This window comes from Colobus angolensis, unplaced genomic scaffold, assembly GCF_000951035.1.
Source record: "Colobus angolensis palliatus isolate OR3802 unplaced genomic scaffold, Cang.pa_1.0 Scaffold7, whole genome shotgun sequence".
Taxonomy (NCBI): domain Eukaryota; kingdom Metazoa; phylum Chordata; class Mammalia; order Primates; family Cercopithecidae; genus Colobus; species Colobus angolensis.
Window position 1 is genome coordinate 10386300 of NW_012120709.1, and position 18519 is coordinate 10404818.

Here is an 18519-nt window from a genome sequence, read left to right on the forward strand (position 1 = left end):
CAGCCATGGCTGAAACACTATCTTCTCCTGACCTCCACTTGATGAATACTGTATCAGGAGAGGCTAGTCTCTGCCCATGAAAGTGCCTATATGTTTGCTTTCCCTTCATGCTTCTCAGACTACACTTTCCTTGCCTTCCTATTTTGATCCTAATCCATGCCATCTGGAAAGGAAACCTGATCCTTGACCATTCACTCAAAGCAACAGGGAATTAATTGTCTTCTAATAGTTTCAGAAGTGAGGTTTCTGCACCTTAAGATGTATTGGTGAGTGGAAGAAAATACTGGACATTTAATTTGTACATATATTAACTAACCCATTTATAATTTCCATCCATTTTATATCTTATGTTATACAACATGACATATAGTTTATAAATATACAAATAATGAGTGTGACCAAACATTTTTTTAAACCATGATGCACACCACTAAAAAAGCTTGAAGCACCAGATTTGAGATAATTCATCTGTTATCCCATGACCACAGATCAATGACCTCTGTCAAAATCCCATTTTAAAAAACTCCAGTTTTTAAAAGAACATTTGGATGCCTGCTATCATTTGTCTAGAGCAGTCCCCTAGGCTTGAAAACCTTATGGCCTCATGGTTACAATGTCTAGTCCAAATTACTCTGGGTATTCACTGTGAAATGTTTGAGCTGCTTAACTCTGTAATTTGTTTTGGGGATTCGGTTTTTTTAAAAAAAAGCCTTTGAGGGAAGTGTCCTGTGGACTGAGACTCTTTCATTGTTCCATCCAACAAATAAACTTACCCAACAGTGATTCCAAATAGTAACTTATGGGAAAGACCATACTTACAGTCTTGATGTCAAGTTCAACAGTTTTATTGCACGCAAGGTAAGCCATATTAACCTAACCTAATATACTACACTTTTTCATCATTAATTATGATGAACAGATTGTCTTTTCATTGTGTTGTGTCTGCTTAACAATTCTATAAGCACCTTATGAAAAAAGACTGTCATCTACTTTATTTAAGCTCCAAGAACACCTTGCAGACTGCTATGGTTAAAAATGACATTCAAGAACATGATACAATCATATGCAATGAAAGGATGTATTTATTCAACTTTTGAAAGTTACTCCCTGGTTTTGAAACAGATTTGGTGATCAAGATTGTTATGAACCATCTGCAGCATCCTGGAATGAATGCAAGATTGAAGGGAGCTGTGACAGTTCTGACCTGGTCCTAGTCAATAAGGAGTTAAAAATTAATCTACATATGTTCTTTAGCGTTTATGAATTCCATCCTCTTGTCTTACTTTTCCAGGTTATTAATTATTGTTTTCACTCATACAAGGAAAAATGACGTACTTTGGTAGAGTGCCTCTCTATTTACAAGACAAATTCAAATTATCCATTAAGTCCACAGCAAAATCCTATGGAAAAGAGATTATTGTCATCATGCTCATTTTACATAAGAGGATAATGAGGCTCAGATAAATTAATGCTTTGTCCAAGGACATTCAGATAAAAAGTGACAAATCCAGGGCACGTAAGCTTGACTTTTGTGACTTTAAAGCCACAACAGGCTTTCTATGTCACCGACTTGTATCTTATCCAGTTCTTGTGTGTTTATGTGACTATTTTTCCAGAACTGCAGATATAGAATACTGTCCTTTTATAACAAAATAGAATAACATACATTGAATAAATTTTGATACTAGTTTTTTGCAGATGCCTGTATTTTGTTGACTCTTTTTGGTTACCAGGGCAGATTGAATTGATATTTTTCAAAAAACAGATCTCCTGGCCTTCTTCGTAAGAAGTTATAGCTTAGAGCCCATAAGATTAAAAAGCATAGGCCAGGCGCGGTGGCTTATGCCTGTAATCCCAGCACTTTGGGGGGCCGAGGCGGGCAGATCAAGAGGTCAGGAGATCGAGACCAACCTGGCTAAGATGGTGAAACCCCATCTCTACTAAAAACACAAAAAATTAGCCGGGTGTTGTGGCGGGTGCCTGTAGTCCCAGCTACTCCGGAGATTGAGGCAGGAGAATGGCGTGAACCTGGGAGGCAGAACTTGCAGTGAGCCGAGATCGCACCACTGCACTCCAGCCTGGGTGACAGAACGAGACTCCGTCAAAAAAAAAAAAAAAGCATAGCATGGATTCCTTTTTCTTAGGAAGGCAACTTGTATTTAGGATAATCCTAGTTGTTTTAGATTAAAAAATCCAATATCATAAAGGGGTGATGTTACCTAACACTATAACAGAGAAGGTGCAGACCTGAGGCTAACTGCTACATAAATTTTCTATATACATCCCTACGAACACAAATTATGCCTCTTAGTTGAATTTGTCCTCTTTTCCGTTTTTGTTTTTGCTTTTTTTTCCCCCCCGCCAGGGGCTGGCTTGTTGCATATTGAGGAGCTGATAATCCTGTTTGCTTTAAATTTTCTATAAAGAAATGGTCTCACAGTCCAATTTTAATATCAGAAACATCAACTACAGTGGGGCTTCATTTTCTGATGTCAGTCTAATGCCAGTATACTACATTTGTGTAAATAGTAATTTACAAGTTATCCTTGGAACACTGGGTTTCTTGTCTCTTAGCCACAGGCAGGAAGGAGCCACCACAACCCTACATTCTAGATAAAAAACACTGCAGTAAGAACATGAAATAAAACCAAGTCTTTGTTCACAGTTAATAGTGTTTTAAGTTGTTTTGTAGTAAAAAAAAAAAAAATGCAGAAAAATAAAAGACAAAAAGTTTTTTTAGAGTTGCCTGAGAGATTTCAGTTCTATTTCATTTAAGGCTTGTAAAGGAAAAAAAAAAAAAAAATCAATGATACTATCTTCTTTCTCTTCAGCATTATAAATTGGTTCCCTGATTTTGAAAGCTAGAGTACGTGGTTACTCTGATTAGTTCCTGTCCTCTGGAGTCCTCCAACGACTTCTGTGAATAAGTAGCACTGAAATATTTTGCCAATACATAAGCAAACAAGAGCATATCAGCGGTTAAGCACATTTTATGAGCTGAGTGAGATGGAATATTCATAAGTGTAATGGAACACAGGATGGGCATGGGAGTGCCACATCTTTTGGAATAGAGAGACAACCTGCAGAGACATTAATGTTCCCAAACCATTTAAAAAATAAAATAGAATATGCTATGGACTAGATACCTTGGGATGGCCTAAGAAGGAATTCTCCTTCTATACAGGCTGTTAAATTTAATTTTTCTGAGAAAAATAGGTGACTTGATTCACATTTGTTGTTTTAAAAAGTGAAGCTTTTGTTGATCAGACTTTGTTTTTCATTTTCATGGTTGGAATACAATTAAATTCTATAGACAGATGGGCTTTAGCCATGCTAATTACTATGGTAATCAATTAACTCAGCTGCTGTTTAGACTAGAGAAAGCTACATAAACAACAATCTGAAATTTTGTCTTTTATAAGACAGCTGTAGAAACATTATCTATCATGTACATAATTCATAAAATATCTAAATGACCATGTTGTTATGGTATACTTTTAAAAATTTCTTTGGAATCTCTCAATATACTCTGTCCTATTTGGAAGGTAATAAATTTCATTCCACAAAGACTGGCCCAAAATGTCACCATAAATGAAGTGATGTGCCATATAAATACCTTTTGAGGTGTCTTGGCCAGTGGCTAGATCTTTCCTGCTTGGGTGGACTGCATGCTATTACTCTGTACACTAAGGTTAAGAGTCTCAGGTCACAGAGGTGAGTGTATGTGGATAACATGGAAAGTGGTCGTTTTGAGAATTTTTATTGTATGATAGGTAAGTGTGTAGTACCATCAACAAATTTATAAAGTTAAACTATGATATCCACTAATTACAGGCCGAACATCCTTAAACCATAAATCTGACATCCAAAAAGCTCGAAAATCTAAAACTTTTTGAGTGTCAACATGATGACACAAGTGGAAAATTCCACACCTGACCTCATGAGAGGGGTCTTAGTCAAAATGTAAGTTAAAACTTTGTTTCATGCACAAATTATCATATAAAATTACCTTTAGGCTAAGTGAATAAGGTGCATTTGTAACACACATACATTCGTGTTTATACTTAGGTCTCATTTTAAAGACACCTCATTGTGCATAAGCAAATATTCCAAAACTTCAAAAAACTCTGAAATTTCAAACATTTCTAGTCTCAAGCATTTCAGATAAGGGAAACTCAACCTGTATATACATTCACATTAAACCAACCATAAATAATTTTGGAGATCCATGATGCAGACAGCATCCACCCAGTTTCCAATAAAATATCTTAACAGGCTGGAGAATAATGAAGACCAGGTTGAAGGGCAATGAAATGCCAAAGTCTTGAAGAAATCTTCATGAACTCTAAAGCAGATGAAGGTGAACTAAGAAGAAGGCCATTCAGATTTCAATTCAGGGCACTGCACAGGCTTATCCTCATGAAATAAAGACTACCTCTTCACTGCCAGAAAGAAACATAGCATTCATTATTTCTTGTCAGTGTGAGGAAATGTTAGGATGGGACAATCACTTTTTGAGAAGCCCAGACTACTATTCCTTCCCTCTACCAATCCTACCATTTTAATGCATCCATTTGGTTATAGATCTACCCGGAAAAAATATGAACAGAAAAATGTACATTCATGTGAAGAGAAAGAGGTCAAGCAAGTGGTATGATACATCAAGGAAAGGATAGCTCCTTGGAACCCAGACAGGTACACTATAATCATGGTTAAATTTACCAAATCATTCTTCCAGGCCCACTTCAGTGACACTTCCTCCAGTGAGCATCCTGGATAGTCCCATTCACTTCCTGCACCCCACTTTATCCCAAACAAATAACCTCTACCTCCTCCTCTAAGCAACCACAACATTTTGTTTACACATTTCTCGTAACTCATTAATTTATATTACACCTTATATGAAAATTAAGTCAAGATGGATTAAAGCCTTAAATATAAAACCCAAAACTATCAAAACCCTAGAAGAAAATCTAGGCAATACCATTTAGGACATAGGCATGGACAAAGATTTTACGATGAAATCTCCAAAAGCAATTGCAACAAAAGCAAAAATTGGCAAGCAGAATCTAGTTAAGATAAAGAGCTTCTGCACAGCAAAATAAACTATCAACAGAGTGAACAGAAAACCTACAGAATGAGAGAAAATTTTTGCAGTCTAAATATCTGACAAAGGTCTAATATCCAGGATCTAAAAGGAACTTAAACACTTTTACAAGAAAAAAACAAACAACCCCATTAAAAAGTGAGCAAAGGACATGAACAGACACTTCTCAAAAGAAGATATACATGTGACCAAAACATATTTATAAAAGCTCAACCATCACTGATCATTAAAGAAATGCAACACAAAACCACAATGAGATACAATCTAACACCAGTCAGAATGGAGATTTTTTAAAAGTCAGGGAAACAATAGATGTTGGTGAGGTTGTTGAGAAATAGGAATGCTTTTACCCTGTTGGTGGGAATTTAAATTAGTTCACATTGTGGAAGGCAGTGTGGCGATTCCTCAAGGATCCAGAACCAGAAATACCATTTGACCCAGCAATCTCATTACTGAGTATATGCCCCAAGAAATATAAATCATTCTATTATAAAGATACATGCACACGTATGTTCACTGCAGTACTATTCGCAATAGCAAAGACATGGAGTCAACCCAAATGCCCAACAATGATAGACTGGATAAAAGAAATGTGGTACATATACATCATGAAATACTATGCAGCCATAGTATTCATGTCCACTCATTCATAAAAAAGAACGAGATCATGTCCTTTGCAGGGACATGGATGAAGATGGAAGCCATTATCCTCAGCAAACTGATACAGGAACAGAAAGCAAAACACTTCATGTTCTCAATTATAAGTGGGAGATGAACAATGAGAACACATGGACACAGGGAGGGAAACAGCACTCACTAGGGTCTGTCAGGGAAGGCATGGGCAAGGGACAGCATGAGGAAAAATAGTTAATGCATGCTGGGCTTAAAACCTAGGTGATGTGTTGATAGGTGTGGCAAACCACCATGGCACATGTTTACCCATGTAACAAACCTGCACATCCTGCACATGTACCCTATAACTTAAAATAAATTAAAAAGAAATAAACACAGATATATACAACAACAATAAAAATAATGAATAAATAAATAAATAAATATCTGAAGAAATACATGTCATTCATTCATGACTGTTCTGGCACAATTTATTGTATTACTGTAAAGCAAATAAAACAATTATGACAAAATTAGTTATTTAACCTAAGGGTACAGCTTTTAAAATTCTCCATCTTTTCTAAATTGCACTGAAAATCCCAAGTTATGATTTAACTATCTTAATAACTCTTGATTACACATTAAAGGTAATACCAGGTACATACTTAAAGGAAGAAATCCCAGTGTAGCAAGCAAATGTATTTATTTAGCATGGTTTAATTACTGTATATGTTACATAGTGACATTTATGTAGGTATTCTATTATTTTTCACTAAAAAGACAATTATTCTGCTTAGTATAGCAAGAGATAGTAGTTTAAATATCAACTATCATAACTGAAACCATCAGTTATCTGGATTTCTTTTTTTTTTCTTTTTTGCTGCATTTTTTAGAAAGAGGCAAATTACAAAAGGTATTGTGGATTTATTCTAAACAATAACTTTGGGGTTATTTACTTGGTTAGTATGAAATAAGTACCATCTCTTCTGTTTTCTGGGTGTTTAGGCCACACAATCAGAATTGATTTCTGAGTGGTAGCCTGGAGACTCTGTAGTAATCTTACTTATCAAAAAAGATTTAATTATGTCCTTATATTGTACTTACTAAGGGATAAAAGTAAAGGAATATACTTCACAAATAATTTCTCAAGAAAAGTTCTGATAACCTCGGTTACTTAGATTTACACACCTCAATAATTCAGATAACCCGTTTCTCAACAGACTATAGGATAGGGATTTATGGTATAACAGCAGTTTATGTTTAGGTGTGTGCGTGTGTACGTGTATATATATATATACATTATATTTTTATATATATACATATATTTCCAATATCTCCAAGTTCATTATACAGTCAGAAGACATTTTCATTTAAAGTTTTGAGTTGGGAGAATTATACACACATATTTAAATCACAAATCATGCTGAGTAAAATGAAAGAATCAAATAATGTCTACACAGAAGTATTAAACACAGGGGACTGTGTTTATCTTTACAGATTCCAGGCTGTTTTGCAACAGATTTAAGGGCTGGATGGGTGGCTGGACCATGGAATCCAAAGGATCCCTGCCAACCCTGACATCCTGTGACCTATGGAATGATGACAGCTCATTGGTCAGACCTTGAGGCTTTTTGCTTTCCAGTGTCTGTTCTCAGTAAAAGGTTAAATGCTGAAAAACACATAAATGTAAAATGCCACCCAAAGTAAAAAATTACAGTGAGATAATAAAACATATCACATATAATTTAAGTATGTTCAGTATGAAGGCAATGGTATAGAAAAAAATATGTTAGTTTCTTTTCATGTGAAGTCACAATTTTTGCTTTATGAAAAACAAAAGGAAGCTTATCCTACAAAAATAATTTCATCCACTATTAAAAAAACAAAGTCCCAGTATAATCCCCCTCGCTATGGTTTTAAGAACAAATTGTACAAAGCTATTTGGGGAAAAAAAGATAAAGGAACACTGAATTTCAGTCTTACTGGTTTCTCAATCTGTTCTTTAGCAGAGTAGTTTGCATGTGACATCTCACATGATAACTGTTTCCAGACTCAGGAGAAACCACTAGTAATCTCTGATAAACTTGTCAGGGTACAAAGAACCATGTGTTAGGGTCATTCATCTATAAAAATGGTGAAAATTACAATGTTAGATTTTTTTCTCTTAAAAGTAAAAAAAAAATTCCTCATATCATGAAACACTGTCTTTCCAATTGAAAGCTCTAAGTCAGGTCATCTTCCTTCTCAGCCTTTGCATCTCCACTCTGGCCCACCCTGCAAGGCTGACTCCTTGTCATCTTTCTAAACCCAGCTCTTTCTGGATGTCTTCTCTGCCCAACATCCCTCACCAGCTTCTTCACATCTTCTCCAGATATTGTTAATTTCTCCTGAGGTATCATGGTTCCTACTGTGCGATTTTTTTTACCCCTCAATTTGTGTGTATGCATGTGCCCTAAGTTAGACTGTGAGCTCCTTTAAGAATACAGCCTATATTTAACATTATTCGTGTCTGTTTCCCTAGAACTTAGCACATGCTTCACATACACTGGGTGTTCAGTCAACGTTTCTAATATAAGCAAATATGAGTATGGAAACATGATAATTAGAGCAGTGAGTGAGACATAGCCTTCCATCGGAGACAAACACATGAGAAAATAATTCTTTAGGCTGATGTGAACCTCCTTCTCTCCATAATGGTATAATGGTGTAAAGATGCAGGCCTTCTAACAACACTTTAAAGAAGTGGGGGACTAGGCAGAGGATATTGACTAGCTTGGTTCATAAGTAGGTACACCTGAGAGAACCAAGCCAGGGAAACATGAGCTCTGTACGTGCAATACACTTTTTTTTTGAGGCGGAGTCTCGCTCTGTCACCCAGGCTGGATGCCAGTGGCGCAATCTTGGCTCATTGCAATCTCCACCTCCCAGGTTCATGCCATTCTCCTGCCTCAGCCTCCAGAGTAGCTGGGACTGCAGGCACCCGCCACCACGCCCAGCTAATTTTTTGGATTTTTAGGAGAGACAGGGTTTCACCGTGTTAGCCAGGATGGTCTTGATCTCCTGACCTCGTGATCCACCCGCCTCGGCCTCCCAAAGTGCTGGGATTACAGGTGGAAGCTACCACGCCTGGCCATAAAACACTTTATTAAACATAGAGGAAAATAACTGGCATGCAAGGATTTCTACCCAATCATCATTTGCCTTGAAGGACTTTTCACCCTTACCATGACAGCCTCCAGTGTGTGTGTGTGTGTGTGTGTGTGTGTGTGTAAGTTGGGGTGGGGGAGAGTAGGGGGAAGGTGGCTGTGCCCAAGTGTCAGAGAGAGGCATATTGGCCTCTAGAGTGAATGCATTTTCCTACAGAACTGATTATCAAGTGGGTCACCTCAAAGGTTCATCTCATTCATTCACTCCCACACACTCCCATAGACAATGACCCATCTACCCTATATTCCATTTTAGAGATGCTCTGTGCTATCCACACACTCCATTTCTTTTATACTCCCCACCTCCAAGGGGTATGCATGAACATTCTGTCCATTTTACTCAACAAACATGTTTCTTCTCTACTGCTCTGGCTTCAGTCCTCCTGACATTTCCACACTCTAGCAACAGCTCCCTCTTTATACCACCGGAAAAGCCTCCTACCTGGCCCTCCTGCCACATTATGTCATCCATGTGTTGCAAGAAGCCTCTTCCTTAAGTCAATTTAAAAAAAAAAATGACAAATGCCTACTTCAAATCTTTTCCCTTTCCTTTCATTCCTTACTTCTTTTTTCTTTCTTTTTTGGAGGGGGAATTATTGTTAATTGATAATACTTAATATTTAAACTCCTTAGATTCACATATGACTTCATAAATTGGCTCCAACTAATTTTTTCCAGCTTCATATCCTGGTACTCAAAGTCATGTTCATTTTTTTATTGCATAAAATGTCTCATCTTTCTCTAGAAATAACAGCCCTTGCCATAAATTCCTGCTTTTGTGACATGAAATGGCTTTCCTTTGGAGTGAGACCACTTTTCACCTGAAATATGTTCATCCTTCAACATCCAGCTTGTCTCCTCCTTAGGAAAACATCCTCTGTTCTGTTGGTGATAATAAAGGCAGTAAGTATCCTGAAAATGTCTTTGTAAAAGGTTTTGCCTTTAGTATTGGGATTACCCATTCACCTGTCTATCCCTTTCCAGAAATGTGAGCTCCTCAAGGGCAGGCTCCAAGTCTGACTTTCCTACTGTGCACATACAATGGTACTTGCCACGCAAGAAACCAATCCTTACTGTTTGGGGAAAAAACAAAAGTACAAAGAATACAACTCTAATATGAACAAAATGAATGATAATATGCTGTTTAGAAAGTGTTGAAAAACCAGGCACGGTGGCTCACACCTTGGGAAGCCAAAGTGTGGTGGATTGCTTGGGCCCAGGAGTTGGAGGCCAGCCCGGGCAACATAGTGAGACCCCGTCTCTATTAAAAAAAAATAAAATACAACAATTAACCGGGCATGGTAGACTGTGCCTGTAGTTCCAGCTTTTCAGGAGGCTGAGAGAGGAGGACTGCTTGAGCCCACGAGGTCGAGGCTACAGTGAGCTGTGATCATGTCACTGCACGCCAGCCTGGGTGACAGGATAAGACCCTGTCTCAAAAAAAAAAAAAAGGTGTTGAAGTCATTTCTTTCATATCATGTGTTAAATAGACTTCGAAGGGCTGGCCTTGAAACCTGACAGCTTTGAGCCATTGCGTTTCCATGGGAGTAGGCATTCTAGGTTCCAAACAGCGCACTTACAAATGGACTTTGGAATACAACGTGCTACCTCAAGGCTCCACACCTGGCCACACGGCAGGCACTGAGGCTGGGAGGCAGCCCCCAGACAGATGAGTGTCCGCGCGTCTCTGAGAGGTGAATGAGCCCGAGGGGTCCCGACCTACGGAGTCGTGAGGAGCAGCGGCGCCAACGACGCAGGCCCGCCCCAGCCCACCAGTGAGCCGCCTGTGCCCTCGGCCCACCTGGCCCACCCGGGCCCTCGCCATGCTGATCACCGTGTACTGCGTGCGGAGGGACCTCTCTGAGGTCACCTTCTCCCTCCAGGTCAGCCCCGACTTTGAGCTCCGAAACTTCAAGGTCCTCTGCGAGGCGGAGTCCAGAGTCCCCGCCGAAGAGATCCAGATCATCTACATGGAGCGACTCCTCATCGAGGACCACTGTTCCCTGGGCTCCTACGGCCTCAAAGATGGCGATGTCGTGGTTTTACTGCAGAAGGACAATGTGGGACCCCGGGCTCCAGGGCGTGCCCCAAATCAGCCTCATATTGACTTCAGCGGCATTGCAGTGCCCGGGACGTCCAGCTCCCGCCCGCAGCACCCAGGGCAGCAGCAGCAGCGCACACCCGCTGCCCAGCGGTCACACGGCCTGGCCTCCGGAGAGACGGTGGTCGGCCCGCAAGGTCTGGGCAGCCCCGGCCTGATCCGCAGCATGCTGCTCTCCAACCCGCACGATCTGTCGCTGCTCAAGGAACGCAACCCCCACTTGGCGGAAGCCCTGCTCAGCGGCAGCCTTGAGACCTTTTCTCAGGTGCTGATGGCGCAGCAAAGGGAAAAGGCCTTGAGAGAGCAAGAGAGGCTTCGTCTCTACATGGCTGACCCACTGGACCGGGAAGCTCAGGCCAAAATAGAAGAGGAAATCCGACAGCAGAACATTGAAGAAAACATGAATATAGCGATAGAAGAGGCCCCCGAGAGTTTCGGACAAGTGACGATGCTCTACATTAACTGCAAAGTGAATGGGCATCCTTTGAAGGCTTTTGTTGACTCTGGCGCCCAGATGACCATTATGAGCCAGGCTTGTGCCGAGCGATGTAACATCATGAGGCTGGTGGACCGACGGTGGGCTGGGGTTGCTAAAGGAGTGGGCACACAGAGAATTATTGGCCGTGTTCATCTAGCTCAGATTCAAATTGAAGGTGATTTCTTACAGTGCTCTTTCTCCATACTTGAGGATCAACCCATGGATATGCTTCTAGGCCTAGATATGCTCCGGAGACATCAATGTTCCATCGATTTGAAGAAAAATGTGCTGGTCATCGGCACCACTGGCACGCAGACTTACTTTCTTCCTGAGGGAGAGTTGCCCTTATGCTCTAGGATGGTAAGTGGGAAAGATGAGTCTTCGGACAAGGAAATTACACATTCTGTCATGCATTCAGGACGAAAAGAGCATTAAAGCACGTTATAAATATGTCACCACCTTGAGGAAGGCTCAGGTCCCCGGAAATTATACAGTAAGAGCTCACTGGCAATGTAATCATTAAAAAACATCAGTAACAACTAAACCTGGCCTTGGGACTACGTTCTCAGATGGGTAACTACCTCAGTCCTGATTCCTTGGTCTTGGTCCCTCTTCCATTTCCCTTGTCCAGAGATCACTGAAAGACATCCTGGGAAGGCTCTGGAGGCTCCAGCTGATTTCCAGATAATCCATGAAAAAGAAAACCAGCTTCTTCCTTTAGAGACACTATCGTATCAGATTACAGGTGGCTTATTCAAATCATTACTATTTTGCAGAACTCCCTGGAAAAATGCTATGGCTACAGACCTTACAAGGCATCCACATAAAACTACTTCATATCGGCACTAACAATTCTTTATATTGAGAGAAATAAGCCCATTTTCACAGGTTTTGTTTTCTTTGGGAAAGGTATTAGAAATGGTGGGTCAATTACACTGTGATGTTAACTAATACTTACATATATTTGTTTGGGGCAGCATAAAGACCAATTTCCTCATATGTACACCTTCCCTTCCCCTGGATGCCCTGCAATCCACAGCTAAAGACTATTTTTGCCATATTTGAGAAAGTGGATTTATCTCCAAGGATGCTACATTAATTTTCTATTTACCCTGCATTCAAAGAAACTCTCACTGTAAAACAAAGGCAATAAATTAGATTTTTTTTAAAAAAAAAAGAAATTATGGTACTTCTTGGGAGTCAAGTTGTACAGCGGTGGGAGTGAGAGGCAGGGACAGGCAGTGGTCCAGGTTCTCTAATACTCATTGCAACTAGATCATCTCTCTCTCTCTTTTTTAAAGTAAAAATCTGCTTTATACAATCTGCTACATCAATATTGTTTGGACAAATGTGTTCACTGTTAAAATAACATTTGAAAACTTTTGAATGAGAAGATCTCTAAGGCCTCATTCATAATTATCCATTCTGACAATGCTAGTCTTTATTACAACTGACAGTGGGAAATGGAAAACCCTAGACTTAATGACAACCTATGGCTAAAGTACCTGAGAGAAAAGTTTCAGCTTCCTGAGGCCATCAGATGCAGGGGAAATGTTTCAGGACAATAATTTATCAAGACTGGTAGCACAACAGTGGATTCAAAATCAAGAAGTGTATGCTTTGATTACACTTAATTACTTAGACAAATTAGCTCACCTACTTTACAACTGAGATTCCTCATCTATGAATTTTTTTTTTCCTGGGTGGGGGTCACTTTTCAAGCACTAAAACCTCATTATGATCCAGGATATCCTTTAAGTTATTCTATTTTCCCAACAAGATGTAAAGCCACACAAAACATTCCCAAAGGATACAGAAAAAAATAACTCTCCCTTATAATCCCCGTATACTTCTTTTTGTTTTGCTTCTTGGTAATACTAATCACCTTTCTAAAGAGAGTCACCTCTTCCCTTCCAGCCAACATCAGTTCACCTCCCATTTTTCTTCTCTATAGGTGTTCCCATGCTTACATTTCCCAATCTGGTCTACATTTGCACAAAGTTTTACACCCAGTAGAACTACTAAAAATGATCAAATGGACAGATTTCTTTCTTACTTTTGTTTGTAATTAAGCACTCAAGACAAGTGTAATTAACAAAGACATTCAGAGTGAAGTCAGGGATAAGCAAAATGCTTATGAATAAATGTAAATTGACCTGATAAATTCATGGATTCTCTCACAGACAAAAATATGCAAAATCCTCAGCATCTTCTTCTGAACTCAATTTTAAGGTTCATTTAGGCAAAAAAAAGTCTTATGTGCATATATCACACGGGACTCCTCAGGGTGTCTGACCCATTAAAGTTAGCCACAGAATCTTTAAGATAAAAGACAGTTTACATGATACCAAATTTGACCATACCCACCCTGCCTTCTTAGAGGAACACCCCTTCTGAGGTAGCTATAATGTTTTGAGACAAATCTCACGTATAATTATTTGCTTCTTATTTTGAGCTGAAATCTATTGTCCCATAACTTCCAAGAAGTCAGTCTTCATTCTTCCTTCTGCCAAGACCACATTTAATTTTTCTGGCATGAGATAAGCTTTTTAATATATGAAATGAGTATCAGCCCACATATTCATTTTTAGGATTCAGTAGGTTTTCACCAGATTCTTTAACTGTTTCTCATAGGACAAATTTGGATTCTCCTAAAAATTTCATGTTTCTTTGGCCATATTCCAAATCCTAAAAATACGATTTGAGTGAATGAATGAATAAATTAGGAAGATCTGTACTGAACTGAAAAGCAATGACCTCAAAGAAAAATCATTAAACAAAATGAATTAATTAAGCAATGCCCTTATTGATTAACTTTTAAAAATCATTGTCTTTCAAATAGAAAAGTGTGTGAAAAATTAGTTTCATTAAAGTCTTGATGTAATTCTGTGTATACTTAAAAAGGTCCTAATCAATTAAATTTTAAATGGATTAGTTTTGGTAAAAGGCTACATCGTTTCCTTGTCTTCTACGTAAATCAGGCACCATGCAAGGTACTTTGCATAATAGTGCCCTTAATCCTCAGGATAAACTTAAAAATAATTATATATATATATTTTTGAGACGGAGTCTCGCTCTGTCACCTAGGTTGGAGTGCAGTGACCCAGGGTCTCTGCTCACTGCAAGCTCTGCGTCCCAGGTTCACGCCATTCTCCTGCCTCAGCCTCCAGAGTAACTGGAACTACAGGTGCCCGCCACAACGCTCAGCTAATTTTTTGTATTTTTAGTAGAGACAGGGTTTCACCATGTTAGCCAGGATGGTCTCGATCTCCTGATCTCGTGATCCGCCCGCCTCGGCCTCCCAAAGTGCTGGGATTACAGGTGTGAGCCACCACACCAGGCCAAAAAGAATTATTTTTAAGCCCATTTTGCAGATGGAAAATTTGAGGCTCAGAGTTATTAGAAACATTCAAATATTCAAAACTCAGTGATTTTAAAATTTTTTTGACAACAAACTACATTTTACATTGTGACCCAATTTTACACACTACACACACACACAAACACATATATGTATATGTGTTTATCTATATATCTGTATATCTCTATCTCTATATAACTGAAACAAAAAGGATTCTTGAAATAATAGGATACGTTTCATCATTTCCTAGTCTTACTTCTTTTTAAAATTGTATTTCATGTATCCCACCAAGATATGCTGATACACAATTTACAAAACATGGACTGACTCACCAGACTGTCCTATTCAAAGCTTTTTGATTTTGAATGCCAAGTTCCTTTGTAACTTCTTTATCTGACATAGTTTAATGCTAGGTCAAAAGCTGCAAAATTCTTATAAAATTTTATTTTGTGGAAACTACCAAAATTATGCCAGTAGAAATGACAACAGAGTAGGCAGAACTCAGAATATACACAACAATTATTTATTGAATACACATAAAATAAGCTCCCAGACAGATTTTTATACATATAGAAATGAGTAGGTTATAGTTTCAGACCTCAAGGTGATTATTGCCTTGTAGGGGTAGAAGACAGACTTGTAATCAACTAAGAATAAAAAGAATGGACATGAAATTAATAATATGTTGGTACAAAAGAATAAATTTTGTAATGGGGGTTATTTTTAAAATAAGAAGCAAGCCAGTGAATGCACTTTTAATGTGTCTAAAATGTTCATCACTGATGCTGCAACAAAAATCCTCCTCTTAAATTTCAGGTTACTAATACACAACTGATAAATATCTACTTTTGGAAATTTACTACCTGGAAATGGGTGAACAAATATTCATTTTCTGTTTTATTTTCCCTATTAAAAATGAGGATAAAGTAGACCACATGATGAAACAGACCTTTCCTGTCTCAAGCCATTTAAAAAATACTTGGCTTCACCTAATGCTCACTTAAATAACCATCTTACCTAAAAGAAAATCACTAGTGTGATAGACATGTATTTCAAGATTGCTAGCAACAGATTCTGCTGCAGTTAAACCAGAAGATGGATGTTGTTTTAGATAAGCAGAACATATAATCTTAACCTCTTTCTTAAAATATTGGGTCATAAAAATTTTCTTGTTTCTAGGGGGAAATCTGCAAAAAGAAAAGGATAAATGGATGTTTGCATGTATAAATTCATCTTCACTGCAGGTATTAACTGTTGTAATTTTAGTTAAGAGAACATTGTTCTTCTTTCAGAATGCCAGTTATAAAAGGGCCATTTTCTGACATCCAACATTCCATAAATAAGCACTTAAGTGATGAGAGTGATCTGGGATTCTCACTAGGAAATTGTACGCAATTATATTAATCAGTGCCAACATTCCTAGTTATTCTTTGGGTTTGCAAAAGCCTGGAAAACAAAGAAGAGGAGCAAACGTAAAGATGGGTAGAGAAAGAAGGAAAACAAACAAAACAAAACAATGCAAGTCTGGGTTGATTTTAACTGATTCTGTCTTAGTTAGAAGTGTACCGATTTATATGGTGGGAACTGGGCTATGATTATAGACTAGCTACCATTCCACAATACTTTTTTGTCATTGGCAAGTTATCTAAAAATGAAAATATTTTCAAGGTAAAGCCACAGTCAAACTTGCTTTTGAACCCCAGCTTCTTTCCACACCTAGGTCCATCTGTTAGAATCTTCGAATTTCTAAGGCTCTGTTATCAGAAAAAAATGGAGCTCGCAGTCTTGCTGTGTCTTCTGTGCCTTCCTCAGAGGGCCCAGTTAACAGGCTGTTGAGATAGGTGCACCTAGAGTGGCTTTGTCTCTTATTACAGCAATGAATGTTTTCTGATTGCTTTTTCTTATTGAGATTTTCATAAATCCAGTTTTTCTATGTTTCAAATAAGTAAGGCTCATTTTTAGAGCATCACTATACAAATTACCAGATAATTTCGTCTTATGTTAAAGTCCCTAGGAGGCAATGTGGGCTATGCTTCACGTAGGGGTATTTTTTATGGGTATATTTTTCTACCGTTAATCGATGTATTGATGTCTTGTCCAAATAAAGCAGACAATGAACAAATAAGCATATTCCAGGTAAGTAACTACTTAAATCCATTAAATTCTTACCCTACACCATCAATCACCATTTTGAAACCTTACTTTATCAGGGCTTTAGTATAAGGATCCCTTAAGATGCAGAGGAAAATTAATTTAAAATTACATTAATTCACATATTCTGCCTTTCAAACTCCTGTCATGTCTAAGGATTCAATTAGTCTATCAGTCAAAAGGTATTAGTGTTTTGCATTCTTACACGTCACTAAAAATTTAATGTATTTTTTCAAAAGTCTTGTCATTGACCAATATCATGCAGAGAGATGAAGAAATTTAAATCATACCATTAACCTTTAAAGAACTTAAAAGTTCAGTTAAAGGAACTAGAAAAAATGCAGAGTAAAATCTTTAAAAATAATGTTTAACTCAGTACTGAATCACAAAATATAGAATACGGAGTAGAGGGAAATGGTTCCTGCTCTCCATTTGAGACACTAACTACAACAAGGCAGGATCTATTCACCAGAATCTTATTGACCACCTGCTGTATGTCAGGACCATTTTAGGTGATGGATTTCTTCACACAGCCACCAACTTCTGGTGCTAAACTGGTGTTGAGAGCTGCAGCTCCCAGGCATATCTGAGGATCTATCACCGCCTCGAAGATAAGTCTTCCAGAGTCCCTTTCTGATGACTCAGCTTATCAACCTAGAGTAAGTACATGGCCGATTCTTAGGCTAAATAAACTTCAAGGTGAAGCTTGTGGTCTGTTTCTGCCTTGGCCCACAGTGGCACTGCATTCAACTCGCTACTATTAGGGGCTTAATCCTTGCTACAGTCCTTCCTACAATTTGACAACTGTATTAGTTCACATTGTGTGGCTATAAAGGAATACCTGTGGCTGGGTAATTTTTAAAGTAAAGAAATTTATTTGACTCATGGTTCTGCATACTGTACAAGAAGCATGACACCAGCATCTGCTTCTGGTGAGGGCCTCGGGAAGCTTTCACTCATGGTGAAAGACAAAGAGGGAGCAGGCATGTCATATGGTGAGAGAGGGAGCAAGAGAGCCATGGGGGAGGTCACAGATTATTTTTAACAAGCAGATCTTGCATAGGGGACTCAGTACCGCGGGGAGCACACCAAGCCATTCACAAGGCATCTGCCCCCACGACCCAAACACCTCCCACTAGGCCCTATCTCCAACATTGTGAATCACATTTCAACATGAGATTTGGAGAGGAAAAATATCTAAACCGTATCAGCAATTGTAAACAAATACTTCTCTCATAAAGTTAATGAAAAGGATTTGCGGCTTATACAATAGGGGAACAACCAGCAAAACAGTCACAGGGAATTGACTACCAACAGTGAGTCAATTGGATGAAGCATTTGTCACATACTTTAATTCCAGGGAATAATAGAACAGGAATTATCAAAGACAAGACAGCAGTTATAGAAATGCTTCGGGCCGGGCGCGGTGGCTCAAGCCTGTAATCCCAGCACTTTGGGAGGCCGAGACGGGCGGATCACGAGGTCAGGAGATCGAGACCATCC

The 18519-nt window shown here is 38.7% G+C and overlaps 2 protein-coding genes across 3 annotated transcripts in view; one reads left to right on the top strand and one right to left on the bottom strand.

The window, feature by feature from the left end:
* Window positions 1-18519, bottom strand: part of PDGFD (platelet derived growth factor D) — a 247727-nt gene that overhangs the window by 113936 nt on the left and 115272 nt on the right. The window lies entirely within an intron of this gene.
* Window positions 10512-12669, top strand: DDI1 (DNA-damage inducible 1 homolog 1 (S. cerevisiae)). The gene has a single exon (XM_011926639.1). It carries the CDS (start codon window positions 10749-10751, stop codon window positions 11937-11939), a length of 1191 nt encoding a protein of 396 aa, XP_011782029.1. The 5' UTR covers window positions 10512-10748; the 3' UTR covers window positions 11940-12669.

Excerpts from the sequence above, each read along its gene's own strand:
- DDI1 (XM_011926639.1), top strand. The coding sequence starts at position 10,749 with ATGCTGATCACCGTGTACTGCGTGCGGAGGGACCTCTCTGAGGTCACC.